The sequence below is a fragment of the Ictalurus furcatus genome, chromosome 5 (genome assembly GCF_023375685.1).
Source record: "Ictalurus furcatus strain D&B chromosome 5, Billie_1.0, whole genome shotgun sequence".
Taxonomy (NCBI): Eukaryota; Metazoa; Chordata; class Actinopteri; order Siluriformes; family Ictaluridae; genus Ictalurus; species Ictalurus furcatus.
In genome coordinates, this window is record NC_071259.1 from 25111066 (window position 1) to 25135307 (window position 24242).

The 24242-nt window shown below is 38.8% G+C and overlaps 1 protein-coding gene across 3 annotated transcripts; it reads left to right on the forward strand.

Annotated features, from left to right (window-relative positions):
- Nucleotides 1–613: 613 nt before the first annotated feature.
- zgc:136971 (S9 family peptidase) lies at nucleotides 614–16136 on the forward strand. Of its 3 annotated transcripts, XM_053625412.1 has the most exons (22): nucleotides 616–1029; nucleotides 3098–3242; nucleotides 4656–4782; nucleotides 5004–5079; nucleotides 5165–5240; nucleotides 5355–5473; nucleotides 5696–5830; nucleotides 6484–6575; nucleotides 6659–6696; nucleotides 6835–6956; nucleotides 9064–9124; nucleotides 9233–9327; nucleotides 9493–9550; nucleotides 9665–9753; nucleotides 11104–11242; nucleotides 11336–11419; nucleotides 11529–11609; nucleotides 11713–11801; nucleotides 12173–12366; nucleotides 13126–13228; nucleotides 13369–13475; nucleotides 13620–16136. In XM_053625412.1, the coding sequence occupies exons 2-22, from the start codon at nucleotides 3098–3100 to the stop codon at nucleotides 13726–13728; spliced, it is 2139 nt and encodes a 712-aa protein (XP_053481387.1). In that variant the 5' UTR covers nucleotides 616–1029; the 3' UTR covers nucleotides 13729–16136. The 3 variants fall into 3 exon arrangements, with proteins under 3 accessions (XP_053481386.1, XP_053481385.1, XP_053481387.1); XM_053625411.1 differs by having other exon boundaries at nucleotides 614–1029; nucleotides 3080–3242; nucleotides 5165–5473; XM_053625410.1 differs by having other exon boundaries at nucleotides 615–1029; nucleotides 5165–5473.
- The last annotated feature ends 8106 nt before the right edge of the window (nucleotides 16137–24242 follow it).

Here is a 24242-nt window from a genome sequence, read left to right on the forward strand (position 1 = left end):
TGCGATACAATTGCGCCCTCTATTGACGAAAAAGATATTACAAATATTTATTTATTTATTTATTTATTTATTTACTTACTTACTTACTTACTTACTTACATACATAGTAAACCTGAATAATTACTGTACACCTTTGTTGGAGGTTAATCAAGATTCACAATGACCGAATGTTTCCATTACATCTGGCCTCTCTGAATTTTAACCTGTTATTCATCAGACTTAGGAAAAGCCAATGGATAATAGTCAATAGCATTTAAATGCTTTACTTTCTAGTTAAGTCCTGTTTCTACCATCTGTGTACATGTACAGTACTGTGCAAAAGTCTTAGGCTAATTCAGAGATTATTTTAAAGATTACTTCAAAACTATTGAAATTAAATCTTCCTGCTAAAATAAAAATACTACAATGTGCAGTAAACAGTAATAAACTAAAGAAACTCAATATTTGGTGTGACGATTCTTCGCTCCCACTCCATGCCCCACCCCCATTCTTTACTGACATACAACAAACATTTTTACTGTAACATTTAACTCTGTGCTGGAAAACTAATGTTTGGATATCAAAATGTACTGACTCAATAATGAAGAATTCATAAAATAAATATCTACAACATTTTTTTTTTAACTAAAAAAAGGGGCGTCTAAGACTTTGTGTTGCTCTCTGCAACATTATGACCCTTTGTACTAGTGCACCTGTGTGTGTGTGTGTGTGTGTGTGTGTGTGTCTGAAAGTCACTGAAGCTGAACACGAAGCGACGCTTGATGTTCGGGGACGAATAGGCCTCAGGGGAGTATGTTTAACCGCACAGATATTTTTGTGAAGTATACAGAACGTCTCCACTAGGTGGCGGTAATGTGCACAGAGCGGGCTTTCCATAACCAGTAGAAGAAGAAGGAAAACGACCACAAACACAAATAAGCCGCGGCTGGACAATGCGCGCGAGCAATAATCAATCTTTAACGTAATGACATACTACATGAAGCGTTTAAATTCACGTCCGCATTTTTGCAGAGTCTAAACTTAATATTTGTAAGTATGGTCTTCCCTCTGTGGTTTATTATAATCAGTAAGTTTCTTTATTGCTCGGTTTTCTTTAAAATAAGATGTTTTGTAAAGGTGGAGTGAGTTTTGTTTGTTTGTTTGTTTGTTTGTTTGTTTTTTAAATGTGAAAACCCTTTTCTTTATTCACACCGTCTATTAATATACAGGACAAGATCACATTTGCAGAATGGATGATTTATTCATCGATTCAAAATGAGTGACTGAAATAATGACATAATGGCATTACTGGACTGGCTCTGTAGTTCATAAATCTCATAGCCCTTAGTAAAAATCCCTACAATATCACAGTGATGATTTAAATACACATGAGCGAGATAGGATTTATTAATGCTGCATATAAAGGAGTAATAACGTCTTTTGACATGCCATTGGGGTGGCACTGCTGTGGCCAAGCCTCTGTAATTTATCAGCGTATACTCTAGAATAACCATCAACAGCCTGTTTTAAAACCCCAGCTTGATCATTGTTTGAAAGTAGGTTTACTTTGGGGGAAAAACGACATCCACAATTATCACATCACGTCACATGTCTACAAAAGACTTGATAGACGTAATCCTTGTGCAGATTTAACACAAGGCAAGACAGTACAGGTGGAAAAAAGGTAGCGATCACGATCATTTTCCACCAGTTCATCGCTGATATACTTGCATTTAGTCAAACCAAAAAGCTGCTTCTTAAAATCTAATGTAACTCCAAGAATGATCAACATTTTGAGAAATTCTTCTTCCTTCTATGTAGGAATAAGAATAAGGATTGTAAAATTTCACGAATGCAGGTCATCTAGAAACTGATTCTGATTTCAGAGTCTGAATATAGAAGAGAAGTGATCTTAAGGAACATTGTTTAAAAGATGACATGTATCGTACTGACTCATAACTTGACATATAAATATCAGGAAACAGGTTTTTCAGTGATATACTATGACCTGGCATGATTGTGAGGTGGACGGCGCTCTAGCCTTTTTCAAACTTGTGGAGGTCACAAGAAAAAACTTGAGAAAAAAAAAGTTTTGATATTTTTGTTATTGCAATCTAAGAGGAGACATATTTATACCAAAATCTGAAAAATGATTGATGCGACCAAAATTGTTGTCTACATGTAGATTGATCGGTTTTGCAGATTAAGATAACCGGTTGCTGGAACTATCGGTTATCGGCGAAAATCCACACCAATGGTATGGATTGCGTCCCGCTTGCGTCCGTTGCAGGAGTGGCTGAGAATGGTCCGCTGTGATTATACAGTACGAGAGCGGCCTCTAGAGGCGAAACCATCACTGACAAATTTTGTTGTGTTATTTGAAGTGTTTTTTTTTCTTTCCGTTTTGGATGTCTCTATTCTCTATTTCTATTAAAATTCTATTGGATGTATATCTGTTATTTATGTTAATATTTATTAATAATTAATATATATTAATATGAATATATTTACTACATTTAGAAAAGTACAGTACATTTCCATGGTACAGTCAGTACTGTTTATTTTTGTAATAAAGTTCAGCAATGTTTTACTTTGATTGTTGTGTTTTCATTCAGTATCAATTTTAAAAACTATTGTTTGATTAATCGGTTATCGGCAGGTAGGTACTGCCCAACGTAGCTATCGGTATCGGTACAATCCGCTACCGGTCGACCTCTATCTACCTGTATCTGTTTGGCCTTAAGCTGATGTGCCTTCAATGGGTGTGCAAATCTAACCTAACTGAAGTGTAATGTTAATTTGTATTTATCTTATTATTTATAAGGTTATCATAGGTTGTCATAGTTCCACACTTCATCTAAACAATCTAATAAATAGTCTTGTGAGTATGTCTGCTATGTATAAAGGTCTTACTGAGTACTAAACCCATTTATCAGTAAGAAAAGATGTAAGTGCATATGACTGCTTATTTAGTGCATTGTTAAACCACACACTTTTATAGTTTCAAGTCGATCCTACTAATTGGATCTAACCTCCATGTGTAAGTTAATATACATTTATTCTAATTGGTGTGCTGTGAATAACGCCACAGAACATGTAGATCTTGTATTTTCTGCAGATGATGATGAAGATGATGGAGGAGGGTGTGATCAGAGATGTGTTCAAAAGCTACAACAGATATCCTGTTCCTGTGTCTGCCTTCATCACTACTGAAAAAGGCATCGGGTCTGACACCAAGAACCAGAATCTCACTATAAGCACTGGTAAGATTAGTTGTTTATTCCCTGCATTAAAAAACAAAACAAAACAGTAGTTCCAAATTAAACAATAAGGTACAGAATTCATGGTTGAAGGAAATCATTTTGTTTAGAATTATTTGACACGTTTCAAACCTAAGGACAATAAAGTAACCAAGCAAACTACAAAATGAATGCATGTGACTAGAAAAGACATGCATTTACATTTAAATGTCTGAGAAGCACAATGACATTGCCATCTTAGCAACCATCATTCTTAGTGAAACTGCATTATGGCTATCCAGTGGTTGCTATGGTACAATGGGCCTCATTTATAAATCGTTTATAAATCATTTATTACAGATGTTTGTAAATGTTTTTGTCGCCAAAACCAAACGAGAACTTTCCACCAGATTTACAAAACTTTGAGTAACGTCTGGGTTTCTTCCTACTCTAGTGAGCATGTTGATAAGTGCCAGTGGTCCATTAATTCTGAAATGTTTTCACGGTACAGCTGAATTACAGGCCTCAGAGAGAGCTGAGAGCAATACACTGACCCATCGAGGCATGGACTCCACGAGACTTCTGAAGGTGTGCTGTGGTATCTGGTGCCAAGACATTAGCAGCAGATCCTTTAAGCCCTCTACATTGTGTGGTGGAGCCTGCATGGATCAGACTTGTTTGTCCAGCTCGTGTAACAGATGCTCATTCGGATTGAGATCTGGGGAATTTAGAGGCCAAGTCAACACCTTGAACAATTTTTCATGTTCCTCAAACCATTCCTGAACAGTTTTTGCAGTGTGGCAGGGCGCATTATCCTGCTGAAAGTGGCCACTGCCATTAATGAATACTGTTGTCATGAAGAGGTGTACTTGGTCTGCAACAATGATTAGGTAGGTGGTACGTATCAAAGTAACATCCACATGAATGCCAGGACTCAAGGTTTCCCAGCAGAACATTTCCCAGAGCATCACACATCCTCTGCCGGCTTGCCTTCTTCCCATAGTGCATCCTGGTGCTTCTTCCATTGCTCACTTGCCCATTGTAGGTGCTTTCGGAGGGTTACCCTGGAAAATCCCCAAGCGTTTGGGGAAAGAGATGCTGCTTGTCAGTTTCAGTTAAGATGTACACACTAGAAAAGTTTACATGTACAGTTTATTAATTGCTATACGTAATATGCATGTAGATCTTTCAGTTGTCCTTTCTTGGACCACATTTAATAGGTACTAACCACTGCATACCGGGAACACCACACAAGACCTGCCGTTTTTGAGATGCCCTGATCCAGTTGTCTTGCAATCTCAATTTGGTGCTTGTCAAAGTCGCTTAGATCCTCCTTACACGTGCCCAATTTTCCTGCTATGTACCAACTCTCTCTCTCTTTCTTTCTTTCTTTCTAACAAAAGTCATTGCTAAGATCATACATCTGTCTCTTTTCAGAGTGGAGTCAGTGTGATGTTGACCGAGGCGTTAGATTGCGCTTTAGTCAGCACTGGAATCTTCAATGTAATGAATATACTCTGGAAAAGTTTGTGTGTCTGGGACCCTCTATACACACACATGGAGAGTAAGGCATTGGCACATGCATACCCAAAACCCACAATGTATATGTATATACTGTGTATATATACATATACTGTATGAGCTGTACACTTCCAGATACATTTGAACTAAATAACATGAATCTTCAATAAACACACTTATACTGTATACATATAATATAAAAGGATCATATAAATGCACCTAAATGACTCTTATTTTAACCCACATCTCCTCCTCTAATTGCAGGCTGCTTAGTAGCCGTTCCCCCTTTGGATTACGCAGAGCGGTCATCCGAGATGGTGTGGGGCATCAGTACCTTGAGGTAATTATGGCCATCCTATCACAAACCACTAAGTGATTAGTGTATTACTTTTTTTTTTAAGCTTGGGTGAATTGTCACTGCTCAGGTATGGGGCTGCGGTGGACTGGAGAAAAGCTTAGACCTTACAGCCCTGAACAAACACGGAAAAGTCTATGAAGATGGTACGGAGGCCTTCTTTTGCACAACTCTTCCCCTGTTTTATTGTTTTGCTGGAGTTATTAATTTGGGCTGTTGGTTTTATGGTGTCATTTATTTGTATGTATTTGTGTATTTAGCACACTTTGCATGTCTAGTTTGGTCACCATGTGAGGGAAGGTTACTTTACATAGCAGAGAAGAGGAGGGAGGGGTCATCAGCCAATGACAGTGGGAGTTTGAGTGTGCTTGAAGAAGAGGTAAGTAGACTTTAAAAAAAAAACCAAACTTTCTCATATACGAAATGATCTTAAGTAGTCGTCATATTCTAATCTGGAGATGGTTACAATTCTATGACAATTTGTTACTTTAATAGAACTTTGATTGGCATCCATACACTAGGATAGGCTGTACTTCATATATAAAGCTTCTCTCAATTGTGTGTGTGTGTGTGTGTGTGTGTGTGTGTGTGTGTGTTTCAGGATAAGAATGCGTATGTGGAAGATTGGGGCGAGGGTCTGGTTGGTAAAAGTGCCCCAGTGTTGTGTGTAGCAAATCTAACTAAAGGAGAAGTGAACATATGTCCTGGAGTCCCACGTCATGTGTCACCTGGACAGGTAAACCACTATTGCTAATTTACTCTAATAATAATAACAATAATAATAACCTAATAATCATCATCATCATCATCATTAAAATTAGGAATTCTCAGGCACTCTCCTGTACATGAATGAATGAACACACAGACAGATATTCAGGTCAGGCTCAGCTGAACATCATGGGAGTTTTCTTTCATCAGTAGGCAGGTAGTGTGAAGCAGAATGACACAGAACAAGCAGCCACAAGAAAAAGAGAAATGCAACATACAGGAGGCTTTGAATAAATCCAAGAAGTCATTGTTGGCATTTTTTGAATGATTAATTATTATCCAAAAATCCTTAGGGAGAAGAGAGGGTTTCTCTCATAATGACTCAGTATAGCCACACTGCCATTAACAGAACTTATACTATACTGACGCATAGCGAGAGAAACCCTCTCCCAACCCTACAAAAATTCCAGTACTCGCTTATTTTCTCTGTATTTGAGCTGTCAAAACTGACCAAAATCCACATCGCTACTGCTAACATACCCTATCATCTATGAAAGCTGATGAGTTGGCTTAGGTGTGTTTGTAGAGAGGGAAAACCTGAACCAGTGCCGAACTGGCACTACTGAGAACGTAGATAATTTGGTTTTGTGACTTCACTCACCTGTAAGTGCCGTCACTCAGGCCTTGTGGACAGGCGACGGCAAGGCCGTGATCTTCGTGGGCTGGTGGCATGAACCCTTCCGACTGGGCCTGAAGTTCTGTTCCAATCGGAGGTGAGGGGGCAGAGTCGGCATGCTTATCACATCTATATCATTTCTGTAAATGCTAACTATTAATGAGATTTATTTGGTTTCAGGTCAGCTGTCTTCTCTATTGACTTGAAAGGAAATTCTGGTAAGATTTGCTATATGTTATTGAATACAGCATGGACCATACTGTATATATGTAGAGTAATAATCTAGACATTCATTATTTCCCATACAGTACATACTCTATATTTGGGCTCTCTGTTTGACTTCTGACCCACATTAGAGCTCCTGTCATGTGATTCCGGCTCGGTGATGAGTCCTCGACTGAGTCCAGACTCTCTTTGGCTGGTCTATCTGCAGGGACAAGTGTTCGGCCCACATCAACAATGTCTCCGCATGATGCTGGTAAAGATATACACTTTAAAAAAAAAAAATCTCAGACCCCATTTACACCTGCTCCTTTTGTGCGTTATATCTTGACTGTATCCTGATATAACTTTAACGGCATACACACTTGTCGGCAAAAATGTGTCCAGTAAAACAGACTACTATCATGAGTAATATGAAAATTAAACTAAGTACATTTTATTACCAGATGAGTCATTCGATATACTGTATGTCTGGAATGATTGACAGTTGCATAGGTGTTTTTAACTTCCCCCATCTCACAGTAATATCTTGTCTTGTTTTGTTTTTTTCCACTTGAAAGATGCAGTGCCCACAATTGTCTTTACTGTCAATGTGAAATAAAATATATGAATGTATGTCTGACTTAGATAATATTAGAGAAGTATAATAAGCATCACTTAACTACACTTATTTGGGATCCCGCTGAAAAATTGACTGTTTCGACTAAAACGTTTTGGCCAAATCTAACAGTTTGCAAATGGTAATGATGATTAGAAAGGGATTAAATTTGCTCTCCTGCATCGATCAGCGCAGATGTATTCAAACATTGTTTGAACATCGACCACAAGCTTGTCGTGGTAGAAACTTACACCGATCAGCCATAACAATAAAATCACCTGCCTAATATTGTGAAGGTCCCCACGTGCCACCAAAACAGATTTGACCCATCAATGCATGGCTCCACGAGACTTCCGAAGGTGTGCTGTGGTATCTGACACCAAGACGTTAGCAGCAGATCCTTTATGTCCTGTAAGTTACAACGTGGGGCCTCCATGGATCGGACTTTTTTGTCCAGCACATCCCACAGATGCTCGATTGGATTGACATCTGGGGAATTTGGAGGACATGTCAACACCTTGAACTCTGTCATGTTCCTCAAACCGTTCCTGAACATTTTGCAATGTGTTAGGGCACATTATCCTACTGAAAGAGGCCACTGCCATTAGGTAATACCATTGTCATGAAGAGGCATACTTGGTCTGCAACAATGTTTAGGTAGGGGCTACATGTCAAAGTAACATCCATGTGAATGCGAGGACTCAAGGTTTCCCAGCAGAACATTTCCTAGAGCATCACACTTCCTCCACCAACTTGTCTTCTTCCCACAGTGCATCCTGGTGCTTCTTCCAGTGCTCACTTGCCCATTGTAGGTGCTTTCGGAGGGTGTTGCCCTGGAAAATCCCCAAGCGTTTGGCGAAAGAGATGCTGCTTATCTGTTTTAGTTAAGATGTAGACGCTAGAAAATTTTACATATACAGCTTATTAATTGCTATACGTAATATGCATGCAAATCTTTATAGTGTCTACATCTGAACTAAAACAGAAGCTACTTCTTTGCAATTTGTGTTTATTAAAAAATGTAAAAAGGTTCTAAAAACATATCTCAATACTTGTGATATCTCAGAAAATGTATCGTGACATCTCTATTGAGATAAATTATATTGTATCATCATTGTCCAGCCCTACACATGAAACAGTCAGGTGTAAACAGTTTCTTGCGTACACACACACACACACACACACACACACACACACACACACACACACAGACAGGTTTTCAGAACCGGCTGGTGGCAGATGTGCGTGATACACATAGCGGTATATGAATGCAGACAAATTCAGTTCAAAGTTCGCATGAGATCTCTCTGCAGTCTCCTGTCCTTTCTATGCTGATGAATCAGATACAAAGAGGAAGAAGACTGTATTAAAGATATTTCCATGATCAATGTACATGTCTGCACTCTTTATACTCTGTGTGTGTGTGTGTGTGTGTGTGTGTGTTTGTGTGTAGATGTGTTAACACACATTGACGTGATTCTCTGATGGCCAACTGGAAGATAATAAGCAGGTTAACAAGCAGGTTAATTAGGAGGGCAGTTCGGAGTGTCTCCAGTGACTCAGCTGCACCCAGGGCTAAAATACAGGAAATGACAGACTGATAGGAGCACTGATGCTATAATGACATCATACAGAGGATAGCAGGCCGTTCAGGGAAATGAGTACAGCTGTAATGACAGCGCAGTGCATTCCACAGACAACAGGTCTCCTCTCTCTCTCTCTTTCTCTCTCTGTCTCTCTCTCTCTCTCTCTTTCTCTTTCTCAGTATGACATGAAGAACAGAACTACCTCAGTGTTGGTGGATGTAGTGAGAAGAGCAGAGAAAGGTACCTGCACACACAAGTATATCTTTCCATCTCACTCTCTTTCTCTCGTGTTTTCATGTTTATTTTTGTACCGTGAGTATGTGATATGACATCGAAATGTGTGTGCAGGTCAGTTTACGGGTGTGTATGAACCTCTTGCTCTTCACTGCTGGTCGTCAGACAGTGAGAGAATCTTCTTCAGCAGTGCCTGTGAAAACAACAAGGTACAGAAAAGAGCAAATCTACATCACTGAAAGATAGAGCAAGTGGAGGGTGTTAGAAAACCAAACACACCTGTTCAGGCGGAATCTTCCAGAAACTTTCCGCCAGAATATGCTGTTTTATATTCTGAATATTGTAAAATGAACTCATGTTTTCTTCTCTGCTAGATGCTGTACTCTGTGGAGAGACGAACCGGAACAGTAACACCTGTGCAGGACACTGCGTGTATGTATGTGTGTGTGTGTTTATTGTTGCTGCGTGTGTGCTCGAGTTATTTGACAGTGTGTGTTCATTTTGTTCGAGGTCGGGTTTTATATTTATGTGTGTGTATGTCCTCAGGGAACGAGTTTGGGAGTGTCAAGCTGTTAGCAGTAATCAAAGACCTGATGGTGATGTCCTGCTCTGCTCCTAATCACCCACCTAGCCTGGTACATCCAACCACACCCACTCACACACTGTAGATCACATGATACAACGTGGTTCTTGGTGTGAATGCGTGTAGCAGATGTTATCCATGTACACAGTTCATAGTCACATAAAGTCACATTTCTCCATACACCAGATGAACGGAAAACTTGTTTATATGAAACCCGGAACTCATTTACAGTGGAAGTCTATGGGCAGTTTGAGGTATATTTATGTGCAACACAGACTCAGGGGTGGACAAATGAAAGCCAGTAAAAGCTCCAATGTGCTGCCCATTCCCATGTTTTGGCTGATTAATTGGCTAGGCTTAAATTAGAAGCTATAATAATATAAGAACATGTGGCCAGCTAGTTAGTAATTAAATCATAAATACAGATTAATAAAAAACGAATGAGTATATGGATTCTGACGGGTAGCCATAGTCCTTACCGTCTCCTGATAAACTTTTTTTTCTTTCATCTTTTTTACAACCTTGACCGTGTCCTCTCCGCGCATCGCAGGTCAGAATATTATTTACGCCTGCTTAATGCCTTTATATCCTCTCATTGTGTTTAACCGTGCATGTTGTGCTAGCAGGACTTTACTGTATATAACAGTTTTGCACTCTGCTTTATTTTGCTCAGTTTTGTCAGTGTTTCCACAAACCTGCATGTTCCTGATTCTGAAAAGATTGCACATATGAGTGTAGTGCAGCAGGTGGTGGGATTTGAACGTGTATGCTATAGTGACCGTATCAAGGTGAGTCACATCATCGTGAAGTACAGTAAGTTCTGTTTAAACAGACAAAACAAAATGAAATAAAAATACAAAAGACAAAAAGGTTCTTGAACCTCTTGCATGGCAAGCAACTATGCATAATAGTGTAGAAATGAATTCTGGTTGTCGCACACATCCCAGGCTAATGATTTGTCCACTGCTACAGACTGTACAAAGCTTTCATTAATTCTTAAGTCAAAAGCATTTGTATAAGAATCTGATGGTGTCAGAGATGCATCGTGTGTTAAAAGTGTAGAAGAGTGCATCCGATTGCACATGGATACATACTACTAAAGCTTAGAAAAAGTGTTACTGTAATTCCTTTTACTGTATTTTGCCCTCAACACCAGCTTTGGTAAGATGTTCTGGAAAAAATAATGTTATATCGCTGTGTATTTTGTTTATTGACTGTCTCACTGACTGCCCTTAGACTTCCGTTATAATTGAGTCGATGGTAAATAGGTTTACGTACTTTTTTTTCTTTTTTTTTTGTAAGAGGTTCACACATTGATTCAGATACAGAAATCATGAAATCTGGACTTCATGTGTATAATGTTTTTACATTTTTAACTGTGTGTGTGTGTGCGCGTGCACAGAAGGTAGGGTTTGTACCTGATGGAAAGCATGTACAGAGTGTACAGTGGTCTCACCTGGGTGGAGCCAATACATACGAGAACTTTGATTGGGAGTCGATGATAATCACTCCCACACCAGAAGAGGAAAACCATCAGTTCTGTGAGTAGCATGTCTATGTGTAAAATAAACCTACTGAATTAGAACATGTAATGATCTTATTCCCCCTCTCTCTCTCTCTCTCTCTCTCATTAGCTGGCATAAGTTTTGGCGCCATGCTGTTGAAACCAGCAAGGTCTTTCAAAGCTGTGAAGTTTCCTCTGGTTGTCTTCATACATGGTACATGCACATACATTTTACAGTACTATAGATTTCACAGTATCCACAGACGATTACCTTCGAATAATGCTCTGTGAATTGGTTCAGTGCCAGCTGTGTGTGTGTGCAGGCGGGCCTCATTCTCATTTTGCTGCTGAATGGAACGTCACTGCTGCAGCTTTGACTAAACTGGGTTTCGCTGTGCTCATGGGTGAGTGTTATATTTCTGTGAGTGTTGTGTTTGCTACCAAAATATAGGTGAGGGATCTGATACAACTTTGAATGATGGACTGGATAATTACATGTGTGAATAGTTAACTATAGAGGTTCCACTGGTTTTGGTCAAGACGCTATCGATTCTCTCCTTGGAAACATCGGTGGTCAGGATGTCAAAGACGTGCAGGTTTGTGCAGACACACACGAACACACATTCTCATGAAAATAGTCCAAGCTGGTAAATAAAATTGTTTCTAGCTAAAATATCCAGTAGACATTTTTATCCAAAAGAAGCTTTTAATTTAATCATAAGCTACCAGTGATAAAATACAAAAATATCTGGTTTTCTCATAATAATTATAATAACAATAATGATAACAATAATAATGATATTATAATTAAATAGTACATTCCATGATTGTATTTTTTGTTTGTTTTTAATGCAAAACATGATAAACATGTTAAATCTGAAATGAATGGCATCATGATGTTTATTTTTTCCCCCTTTTTGCCTCCTCACCTTTCCCATATTCCATATTCTTATATTCCTCTTACCAGAGGGCTGTGCTGCATGTCCTGCAGAGTAACAAGACCCTTGATCCTGATAGGGTGGCTGTGATGGGTGGGTCTCATGGTGGATTCCTGGCGTGTCATCTGATTGGTCAGTATCCAGAGTTCTACAGAGCATGTGCAGCACGGAACCCCGTCATCAACGCGGCCACACTGCTCGGGACCAGTGACATCATTGACTGGTAAACATTTACACCATGCGATAATTCTACATTTTAAGCTCAAGAAACAATTTAGAACCTGCGAATAAATGAGGGCCCCAGGAACTGAATGTTTTAATGCTTTATGAGACATAATGGCACTACAGGTGTAAATCAATCAGCATGGTGAAGAAATGATCACGAATGAATAACGTTTATACTTGTAAATTGTTGCGTATTGTTTTTGTAAACATTTACGTGTTTTCTTAAAATGATCAGACTGGATAAATCTCATGTAACACACATATATGTTCTTCCTGAAACTGCTCCTCCAATCTTAAGTTATGAATATAACAGTCCCTCCTGGAATTTCCTTAGAAATGGAGGCAAAATCAAGCAAACTTTGCAATATTCAGAGGGGCTTTTTTGCAGATTTGGGCCAAGAGTCACCATGTGACGTCATCACAGCGCGCATTCAGCCAAAGCCCTCTTCGATTCATGGGTGCCGAACATGAGTGCAGATAAAAGGTCTCATTTACCAACAAACATCACTGCGAAAGACAAATTTTTGCAAATGCAATTTTGCCAATTCAAGTATATACAAAATATGTCACATTTTGAGGAAAAATAAAGCCACAGCATTTTTGTCCGCAACAATCACAATAAAAACCCCGAACCGAATAATCCTGTACGGACTGATAACAGATGGCAACATTGCTACAGACAGTAGATGATGGGATAGTGCAGTAAATACTGTAATTGTAGTAAATGAGCTGCTGTGTGCTCTGCTGCCCCCTACAGGAGATATTCCTCTGTAGGTCTGGAATACAGCTTTGACCAGCTGCCCACTTCACAAGCCCTGACAACCATGCTGGACAAATCACCTATAGTGCATGCAGCGCAGGTACACACACACACATGTTTGCTAAATGTTTTTACTACCACATTACTGAAAGCATCTTTTGCACGCTGCATATTCATTAACTCATCTGTGTGCATGCGTGTGTGTGTGTGTGTGTGTGTGTGTGTGTGTGTGTGGAGTAGATCCGCACCCCAGTCTTGCTTATGTTAGGTGGGAAGGATAAGAGAGTGTCGCCTTATCAAGGTCTGGAGCTTTACAAAGCCCTCAAGAGTAGGAACTCACCTGTCAGGTATGTTTATACACACACACACACACACACAAACATAATGAACAGAGTTTTGCTATTGAGAGAAACGTGATAGCTTTCATTAACTATTGCTCGCTCTGTTCCTATCCCTGACTCTCTCTCTCTCTCTCTCTCACTCTCTCTCAGGCTGTTATGGTATGACAGTGAGGGCCATTCCCTGTCTAAAGTGGAAACTCAGTCAGACTGTTTCCTCAATGTTGCACTATGGTTCAAACAGCATTTAAACATGAACTGAACTTCCACTTGATTAAATTAAGACATCAACATCATTGAAGCTGCCAAGTTAAGACTTTGGAATTCACTGGTAAAACAAAATGCTATTGTGAGCTACTTGCATAACTTGCGAGCTCCATTTCCACTGTGCAGATTAATCTGACGACTCCCAAATAACAGATTTATGATTCAAGATACAAAGCTTTATTTGTCACATGCTCACTCGTAGCTGGTACAAAGGTGCAGTGAAATCAGATGCAGCAACTCTGAAGGCTGGACGTAATGAAACAATAAATGGACTATGCAGACTATAAACAGTAGATATAACGTACACATTCAGTAAGCGTTCAAAGCCACATTCATCTCAAGCCACATTCTACATACTAAACAGGACTAAGTAACCATGACGCCATTGGTGTACTAACATACTATTTTAGTAGAGTAGAATGTGGTTTGAGAAGTACTCAGGACAAGGAAGATATCAGTCCCTCCAGGATTCCATGATTTTGCGATCGCAGAAATGAACGCAAAGTCAAGCAAACTCTGCAATATGCACAGGAGCTTGCAATTTTTCAAAATTACCGCAGATTTGTGCGAAGGAGCGTCATGTAATGTCATCGCAACACTCATTCAGCCAAAGCCCTCTTCAATTCACATGCGTCAGCTAGAAGGTCTCATTTACCAATAAACATCACTGTAAAAGACTGTGCAAAACAATTTTGTGTGATTTTGAAAAAGGCCACAGCAAAATCAAGCATTTTTGGCCTTAACAATCGCAAAAAAAAAAAAAAAACGCAAAAAACTCCTGTACGAAATCCTGTAGGGACTGAAATATAATTATTTCCTCTTATTGAATGAAATGCATAAAGACCAAGCATGCACGTGAATAACACTGGCTTAAACAGCAGAAAATAAAAAGATACAGGTACATAGATAAAATGCACACGCTAGAAGCGTGCGAAAGCCTTGATCACATTACACTCACCCATTCAATATAACTGAGTTTGAACTACAGAAAAGAACCAAAATTCCAGTTAGCCACTAATTGTCTAAATGTTAGTGCAGTAGATGAAACAGAACAACTGAATAAATGGACACAAATCTGTCAACATTACACTCACCAAGAGTGAACAGAAGTATCAGTTGACGTGTTTAATAGAATTTAACTGAACTTCAGATAAATTCATAAACTGAATTGAGAACAATGCACATAACTCGTCAAACACACTACATTAGGCACTAGCTGGCTATCATGAGTTCTCTGGCTTTGTCAGAGAATAAATGCCTTAGCTGTTCAGCGAGAAATATAGTTGATTAGCTGCCAACTCTTGCCTGTCATAGTGCAGCCAGAATTCTTTTGTGCTTAAAGTTAGGACGTGATGACGTTTGACATGTCTGCGCTGATGTATAGCAAATTTCCTGCCAAATTTCACCCCAGCCCACTGACACAGCGCTGACTATTAATTACTGTTACAAGGATGTCGGGGTGAGTCAGAGCAGATCGGGATCACTATATAGTTTTTTGTTCCCTGACTCTTTAAATGAAAAGGAACTCTAACTTTACATTAAATTGAATATTATAGATCACCCTCAAGTGTAACCTTTCCCTGGTTGTCAGTGACTACTAATGCTAACCACTAGGTGGCAGACCTGATGTTCCATTCACAACAAGAAGCATTTTGCAAGGAAAAAAAAAAAAGAAGCCAGAAAAGCTGAAGTTGCCCTTTGAGATTAGTATTAGACTAGTTGAAGTATCTCTTTTGTTTCTGTAAAGTTCCTCTTTACAATTAAGTTGACGAGATTTTTTATCATGTTTTTCTTCATTGAGGTGGAAAAATACATGATACATAATGATCAGTGCAGAGTAGGATGTTGTCCACAGGACTGAAACGTTGTGATAGTGTCTGAGTTAATTTTGGTCATGATAACTAAGAAAGAAAATCTTTGTTTTCCTAACCTGGTTAGTCTCATGTTTAATTCTAATACTACTAATACTAACTAGCTAGATAATATCTAACATCTTAGCCAGTGCATATTAAAGAACACGAAGGAAAAGGTTTAGTAAGCCCATAATGGCATAGTGTCATTCCATTTCAATTCCACAAGAAGTATTTAAAACTTGGGAAATGACTGCATTTGAGTTAGGGAAATAAAAAAAATGTATACAGTTAAAGTCTGAGAAATAAAAACTAAAAAGTTTTATTTTCATTGACTAAAATTGTTCAGTTGTATCTGGTTAAAATGGCGGTCGATGAAAGTAAATCTAGACTACAACTAATTACTTTTACTTAAAAAAGTCATTTTAATTAAATTACTTTTAGATATTTAGCCAAATAACTAAAACTTGTACGTATTTTTGTCAGAATACTAAAACCAAGTCCAAATCAGCTATCAGAATTAACACTGGCTGGTACTAATATGTACTTTTATCTTTACAGGTTACTTCCTAAATAAAAACTATTTTAATGGGGAAATGTCCTTTAAAATAATTTTTATCTACATGAGAATCTCCATAAAAACATTTACCATCTTTCAAAGGGACCACCCCAGCAGTCTGTTCAGAAAGACTGCTTAAAAAAATTTAAACAAAACATAATTTGAAATCCAGAGCTGATTTAGCCAAATCTCATGCCGGCTGATTTATCAGTTCACAGAAAACAGATTACATTTAGTTAAATGAACTCCAGATAGGCTGATCTGGATTGTGGGCATTTGTAGCCAACTTGAAAATCCCTCCTCAGACATGCCCTGAAAATGTGATCAATATGAAACATCACATGTGCCTTCCTTCAGTACACCAGGACGGGCAGTGAGACTATAGAGCATCGTGAGATATTGATCAGTATTAGTACTCTGTGTTTTAGCATAATTATAGTATAACATGTGAGCATTGCTGTCTTTCCCACAATTATCTTTTTAGATAAAGTATTTCTTGATTGTGCTGAAGGCTTTTGGACTTTGTTTTCCGTCAAGCAAAGTGCCTGATTGAATTTAAGCGAATTTAAGCTAACCACAGTTGCCATGACGGTATGTTTTGTGGAATGTTTTTGTGTTGTAGCCATCTGAGTCTAGGCAGCAGTTGGTTTTTCTCTAGAATGTTGTTTCTGTTATGTTAAAAAACGACACAGGCTGTCACATGCCTGAGCTTTATAACCCCCACTAAACCCCATATTTTAATACAGTGAGTCAGTGTACTGTGAAATCAGTTCTTTTCTGTACATATCTCCAAGGCATTAGTAGCACTTATTAGTACTCTCATCTTGTTTTAGAGCCTTGGATTCCTATCTGGGACAGGGTTGCCAGGTTTCAGTAAAATTTCCAGCCCAGCTACTTCTCAAAAACGGCACAGAATAATCCAAGACGAGCTCCAAATGTTTTCAAAAGGGAAACACAGTCTGCTTCTTTTTCCTCTTTCTTTGCCTGAAAACGTAGTTCACCATGGTGCGCGTGCATTTCCGATTTGCAATATCTGCAGTATGACTTTGTATCATTGCCTGGTGTGCCCATTATCCACTCTATAACCTACTCTATAAAACATAAATGGTTGTAAATACATCATAGATAGGCTTGGCCTTTTTTCAAGTATCAGTAAGTGGGAAATTTTTCCCAATGATTATGTCGCATCAGGAAGACCCACAAGATTTATCCATATTACATGCCAAAGAAGTGATTGAGATCAAGTGTATCTAGAGGATCTGTTATATCACCCCCCTGTGGCCTTCTACAACTATTATGCCAGGCAATATTAAACAGCAGTCTAATAGACAATGATGTGAAACAGTTTTCAAATGCACATTATCCATTTTAATGGAATTTTAAACAATGTATTAGCTTCAAATCAAATTATTTTGCTTTAAACCAAAGGCTTGGTGGCTGCACGCTACTTTTAAACTAGCCCAAACAATGCCACCTGCAGATTTCTTTTCCCATCCACAACCTCCTTCTAGCTAGCGCAGCAATGGTGGTTCAATGATTAAGGTTAATCAGGGTTACTAATCAGAAGGTCAGGGTTCAAGCCCCCGCCAAGCTGCCACTGTTGGGTTCTTAACCCTCTCTGCTCCAGGGGTCCTGTATCATGGCTGACCCTGCACTCTGACCCCAACTCCCTAACAAGCTGGGATGTGCGAAGAAAAGAATTACACTGTGCTGTAATGTATATGTGACAAACAAAGGCTTTGTCTTCTAAAAACTGCTACCCTGGTATCAGTTACACCTTGGCAATCAAGTGTGTTTGTATGTTCTATTTTATTCTCTGTATCCACTCTGCTGAATTATTATTATTATTATTATTATTATTATTATGTGATAAGCAATTTTTCCTGTACTCTAGAGTTACTAATTTCAGTGGAAGTTGTTTTTGTCTTCCAGATTCTTTGCTTGTCCTTAACTATAGTTTTTTTCTCTCTGTATTTATTTTCCAAGTATTTTTCTCCCCAGTATCCTCCAATTTCAGTGCCATCATTCAGAAAATGAAATTTAGCATACGGTCCCTTGGAAACTATCGGAGCGACAAGGCCAATTCATTGTTTGGGCTATACACCAAAGACATTTGGGTTTGAGATTAAAATATGGATATGAGACGAGAGTTTGGGATTTCAGCTTTTATTTCCTAGTGTTTACATTTAGATGTGTTAAACAACATAAAACATAGAACCTTTTGTATCAGACCACCCAATTTTTAGGTGAGCAAAAGTATAGGAACAGATTCAATCTTGAAGTAAATGAAAGTAAATAGCAATTAATATTTGTCTGCATATCCTTTGCTTGCAATAACTTCTCATTTTTAACAACAATTGCAGTCTTCATAGGTGAAACTGAAGGCTAAAACTAAGAGTAGAGGTTCAGAGCTATTTACTGTTTAAACAACCAGAACACACCTGGATAACAAGAAACTCCTGTCAGTCACATGCTCCAATATTTTTTGCTCATTTACAAATTGGGTGGTCTGATACAAAACTGTGCTATGTTCTATGTCATTTAACACATCTACATATAAATACCAGGAAATTAATGCTGAAATTCTAAACTCTTCTAAACTTCTCATATTGATCTTTAGATCTCAAACGCAAATGTCTTCAGTCTACAAAAAAAAAAAAATTGAATTGTCCTTGCCGTTCCAGTAGTTTTGGAGGGGACTGTATACTGTAGTACTGACTCCACAGTCCCAGTGCATACTATATATAATATACGGTATGTTCAACAGTCACAGTCTGGAAGTGGTTTTACTGTAAATAGACGTAAATGACCTCTCTCTCTGTGGCGCCTGCCTGACATTTTTTTCAAAGCAGTTTTTTCCATTAATATTTGATAAGAATCATTTCTGTCTCTCTTTCTGAAATGGTTTAATTCTTTTCTTGCTTGTACATTTGAAGTAAAAGACTGATGTATTCATTGTGTCTGCTTTTTATTAGAGAAACATTTAAACTGGGTGCCATGGTAGTAACAATTATAATTGCCACCTCATGGGTCCAGGGTCTGGGGTTCGACCCTGAACTTAGGATACTCTATTCTCTCTAGCTGCGTCCGGATATTCCTACTTCCTAGTTACACAATAGGCGAAAAGCAGTACATCAAAGGAGTAGTACTGTATGTCCGCATTCTCAGTATTCATAAAACAGTAGGTGAGAGATACCCGGCTGACCTGCTGCTTCTGCCGAGATTCTGCAGTATACAGCCACTGGACATTGCATACTGCTCTATCCCATAATGCAACGGGACTGATACAGAAGAGCTGTCCGAATTCACGCTGTGTAGTACATCCGGATTGTATCGACGGCCAAGCAGTAGGTACTGTCATAGTATGCGATTTCGGATGCAACCCCTTTGTCTTTGTGGGTTTCCTCCCACCTTCCTAAAATATGCTGGTAGGGGGATTGGCTACACTAAATCAACCATGTGTGAATCTGTGAATGTGATGAACTGATCTCATCCACTGTGTGTTCCTGTCTCTAACCCAGTGTTCTTGGAATAGGCTCTGGATTAAATGGTTATTGAAGATGAATGAATATTTAAATTGGGAAACTGACTCTTCTTTACACTAAAGAAAAACAAAGAAACGCATTTTTCCCAGCTTACGTATACACAGTACATAAGATACAAATCGGTGCCCATTAATACCCAAAGTTTTGTCAGTTACTTAATGGTCAGTGGTTATTTATGAAATGATAAATGATAGACACTTCTGAATTATGATGTCGACATACGTAACTCCCTGGCTTCCAAATTCTTTCTGACAAATTTATGAGAGCATGGATTTTGTCTGTAGTGCCACGGTACAAATGTCTGCATGATAAGAGATATTTATGACGGCTCATAGCATGTGGTTTTGGTTAGTGCCGAGCTTTGGGCTTTGTAGATCTGTTTCATTACAGAGCATGACGCTGATGTTTCTGGTCAGCAGACGATGATGCTTTTTGGCATGAATGGATCACTGCTGGTAATTCAACACAGCACTATGGATGAATAGCTGCATGGTGTCAGCACATGGAGAACTATTTATAATAAGGATGACAGAGTTGGCTCTTTTGCACTAGCTTTAACAGTTGCCAGTGTATTGTTTGCTTGCAGTGTCAGATGAGACTGTATGTTAGAGGAAAGATGAATGTTTGTAATGTCATAGACAGTCAGGGAACAGAGGTGTAGTAGATCCTGAGAACACAAAATGGATGATGGTGAGGTTTGAATCTGCCAGAGGCTTGCGCATTGAGTATAACTGTAGTATTGATTTGTGGCTTAAATATACAGTAGAATATAATATTCTATAGTATACATCTTGTCTATGAGTAGGAAAGACACCAGAGTGCAGTAGGGCTCTTGTTGCTGCTAACTTCACTGCTAACTCAGTGTGTTTTGTCTGGTTGGATCGTGTGTATTCATATGTTTATCACTGTGTTTATTCATTCAGGTCTTGAGATCAGGATCTGTGTATGCTTGAGGTTTGCTTTAACCTCACCATTGGGTAAAAGAGTGGGTGGATGTGGTGGAAGGTTGCATGTCTGACGGAAACAGGATAGAAAAAATGAAAATTGATCATTTTAGAAGCCAAAATCTGTAGCATATGTATGTCTCATTGGTGTGTCAAATGACTCATATTGCTCTCGCTCATCAGGACGCCAAGTATTTCCAGCAGGAACTAAAGAATTGCATAACACTCCTGATCAATAACTACACAGTTCCTGAAAGAGTTCCTGGTCTGTGTTTCTTCTACACTACAGGGAGTGTGACCATTATAACAGGAGAGATGTAAACTTTGCTACAGGTACAGTATATTTGAGTACATTACATTACACATCAAAATGACATCAACATAGTGAACAGGTTGAGATTGATGTTCTTTTTTGCTTTGCTGTGTAGCACAAATATAATGTTAACATTAACGTAGCTTTTTAGACGAGCTACGGTGAAACAATTTTTTCCGTTACTGAAAAAAGAGTGACGGTTCTAGCACAAGAAGAAAATGTGTTCTTGCAAAATAGTTAACCTACCACTTACCACTTCTCAAAAACAACTGTGTTGCACAAATGCTCTACTTTGTTTTCTTTCTGCACCACCTTTAATATAAAATAAGCTCTAATCACTTCTTACCTAAATGCAGGGATTTAAAAAAAAAAAAAATTTTGGAAAGATTTTGTCTAAACAATCAGAGATTCATCGTGTATAAGGTTTTTGAGCAGAAACTTAAATGGTTCCTATATCTATGGCCCATAAACTTCCTCAGTAGTGCTTCCTCTAGTGGAAAAGCATCTAAAGTTCTTCAGCACCTACAAAAGTACTTTAGATGTCTAGGGATCACCGTCCTGAGTGTCTGGTTGCTAATTTCTGTCAGACGTTCTACACAAGAACCCATAAATCTGCCTCACCTGCAAGGAGACCCTAACACTTCCCCCAGAGTCATCACCTTATAAGCGCCAGTACATTCTCACTTTCTTCCTCTGAAAATTCCACTGGGTATATGGAAAGAGTAATGGGATGTAATGTTGAGAAATTGCAAGAAAGATGTTGAAGGAATAGAGAGAGGATGGAGCAAAAGAGGTGCTGAGAGAGAAATAATTTAAGTACTTATGAACATGGGTAATGAGAGTTGAGGAATGATGGGCCGAGAGAGCAAGAGGTGAAGACGGAGATGGAGGAGAGTTATCATTGAAGCTGCATAAGTATTCACACATCTTGAACATTTCCACATTTTGTAGTGTTAAAACCTAGAGCTGCAATGGACTAATTCAGTTATTATTAAAGATGAATGTGAAATCCATAAACTAGCTCTGGTGCAACTAGTTGAAATCAGAAATCACTTAATTGGTTGAAAAAATACACGTTTGCCATTAAAATGTCCAACTCCGTACCAACTCAGTATAAATACACCTGTTCTTGGAAGACCCCAGAGTTTGTTAGAAAACATTTCCAAATACAGCATCAGAAGACCAAGCAGCTGGAAAAGTAGAAATCAGGATTTGGTTATAAATATGTTTTTCATCAGCAGGGACTGGGAAGCTGATCAGGGTTCAGGGCAACATGGATGGAGTCATGTGTAGAGCAATCCTAGAAGAAAAGAAAATCCTGTTCCAGTCTGCAAGAGACTTGAGACTAGTGTAGAGGTTCACCTTCCAGCAGGACAATGACCCTAAGCACACTGCCAAAGCTACACTTGCAGTGGTTCAAAACCAAAAACCTGAATGTGTTAGAATGGCTCAGTCAGAACTTTAACCTCTGTTAAATTGAAAATCTATGGCTAGATTTCAAACCTGCTGTTCACTGACCATTTCCATCCAGTCTGACCAATCTTGAGCAATTTTGCTAAGAAGAATAGGCAAAAATACCAGGATCCAGATGTGCAACGCTGATAGAGACATATCCCAGAGGACAGAAGCTGTAATTGAAGCCAAAGGTGGTCCTTAGGGGGTGGGAGGGGGTGCATACTTATGAAATAAAAAAATTTTCTTTTTTTTTGTTTAATTAACCTTTGTGCCACCCCTAAATATATATTTTACCTGCAAATGTTAAAAAATTTGACGTATAGATCCCAATTATGCCAATTTCAATTCCAAGTTGTAACATTGAAAAAAGTTGAACATTTCAGGGGGGTGAATACTTATGGAGTAGAATGTATGTAGTATAGTAAAGCCCAGCCATGGATTAATGGTATTGTTGGTGTTGTATAATGAATGTGTGCCATTTCAGAGGGCAGTAAGTGTAACAGACTTGTGTTTTGGGTAATTAGGAATGGAAGCAGTTGCTGAAAACTGTTCATTCATCACACCTCCATCTCCTCTGTTCGGTCACATGCGGGTTGATCTGCAACCCTCAACCTAGAGTAACCGTAATGGATGAGTCTATCTGATGCCCTTAGAGGGAAAGGTCATTGCTCAGTGTCTGACCTGTGGAAAAAAGTGCTAATCTATCATTTCTCAACTTTAACTAAAGTTCTCTCCATTCCTCCTGGTAATGTCCCCAACATTCATTTTTAATTCTGTCTTTCCCTTTCTGCCTGTTTTTGTTCTTTGGTGTAATCCAGTTATGGGGATCGTAATACTGCAGAAATCTACACTTTTATAGAATTAAACAGATCTCCTTTCAGGATTTGTGTGTTAAATACCTCTAGGGTGAAACTGGGTGCTGAAATGCTGTGTGTGGGTGTGTGGGTATGTTCCATGAAGAATAACAAGCCATGCAATGTTATCGTCTGCCGGTTTATAGCCAGAACCATAAACAGAACCCACCGAGTCGACGAAGGAAAGCGATTTGCGAGAGTAAACTCTTTCTGCAGTTTAAAGCACAATGAATGCCGAATAGAGACTGACGTATTTCACATGAAACTACAGTATATTTTAAATGTATATTGACATATTAAATCAAACAGAAAGTAGCTCAGCTAAGGAAGAAAGTTAAGAAAATCTATATATATATAGCGTTCTAACTTAGAGGCATGGTTAATATTAGCTGCACTAGGGGATGTTCCTACACAATGTGTTCCAATAGCATACATAAACTGTGGTGAAAATTTTCTCAAGCAAAGAAATCCACAAGGAGGCATTTCATTCATTCATCTTCAGTATCCTTGACAGGGTTCCTTGCTCTGGATCCACAACCTATTCAAAGAACACCGGGCATGAAGTGGGAATAGACCCTGGATTGGACATTCCATGGATACCATGCACACACATTCACACACTTAGCCAGTAATCCAAGCTGAGGATCAAACTGGGGACCTTGGAGCTGTGAGGTGGCCACCATGCTGGCTGTCAAGGAGGCAATTTAATTTTCTACACCAAAAGTAATGTGTAGTAATGTTACATAAATGCCCTTGTATTTGCAATGCACCCTGACATATTGTATATTTCTCTGGGAACCCATTTATCTCCTAGCCCTTGTGACAGATCATGTTAGAGAACTTTGCATTGCACTAGAATGCACTTTACCTTGAGATACATTATGGGAGAGCTACAGTTTAGTGAAAGGTGTGTGTTCTAGTTCTGTTTATCAGTAGAATTCTCAGCAGGAAATGTTAGACCAGTCCAAGGACACTACAACATGGTCCTG

What these genes read in the sequence shown, in the direction of transcription:
- zgc:136971 (XM_053625411.1), top strand. Translation starts at nt 3,098, where the DNA reads ATGATGATGAAGATGATGGAGGAGGGTGTGATCAGAGATGTGTTCAAA. An exon ending in TGAGTGTGCTTGAAGAAGAG is followed by an intron (nt 5,474 to 5,695) that starts GTAAGTAGACTT and finishes TGTGTGTTTCAG; the next exon opens with GATAAGAATGCGTATGTGGA. An exon ending in ACCTGTGCAGGACACTGCGT is followed by an intron (nt 9,551 to 9,664) that starts GTATGTATGTGT and finishes GTATGTCCTCAG; the next exon opens with GGAACGAGTTTGGGAGTGTC.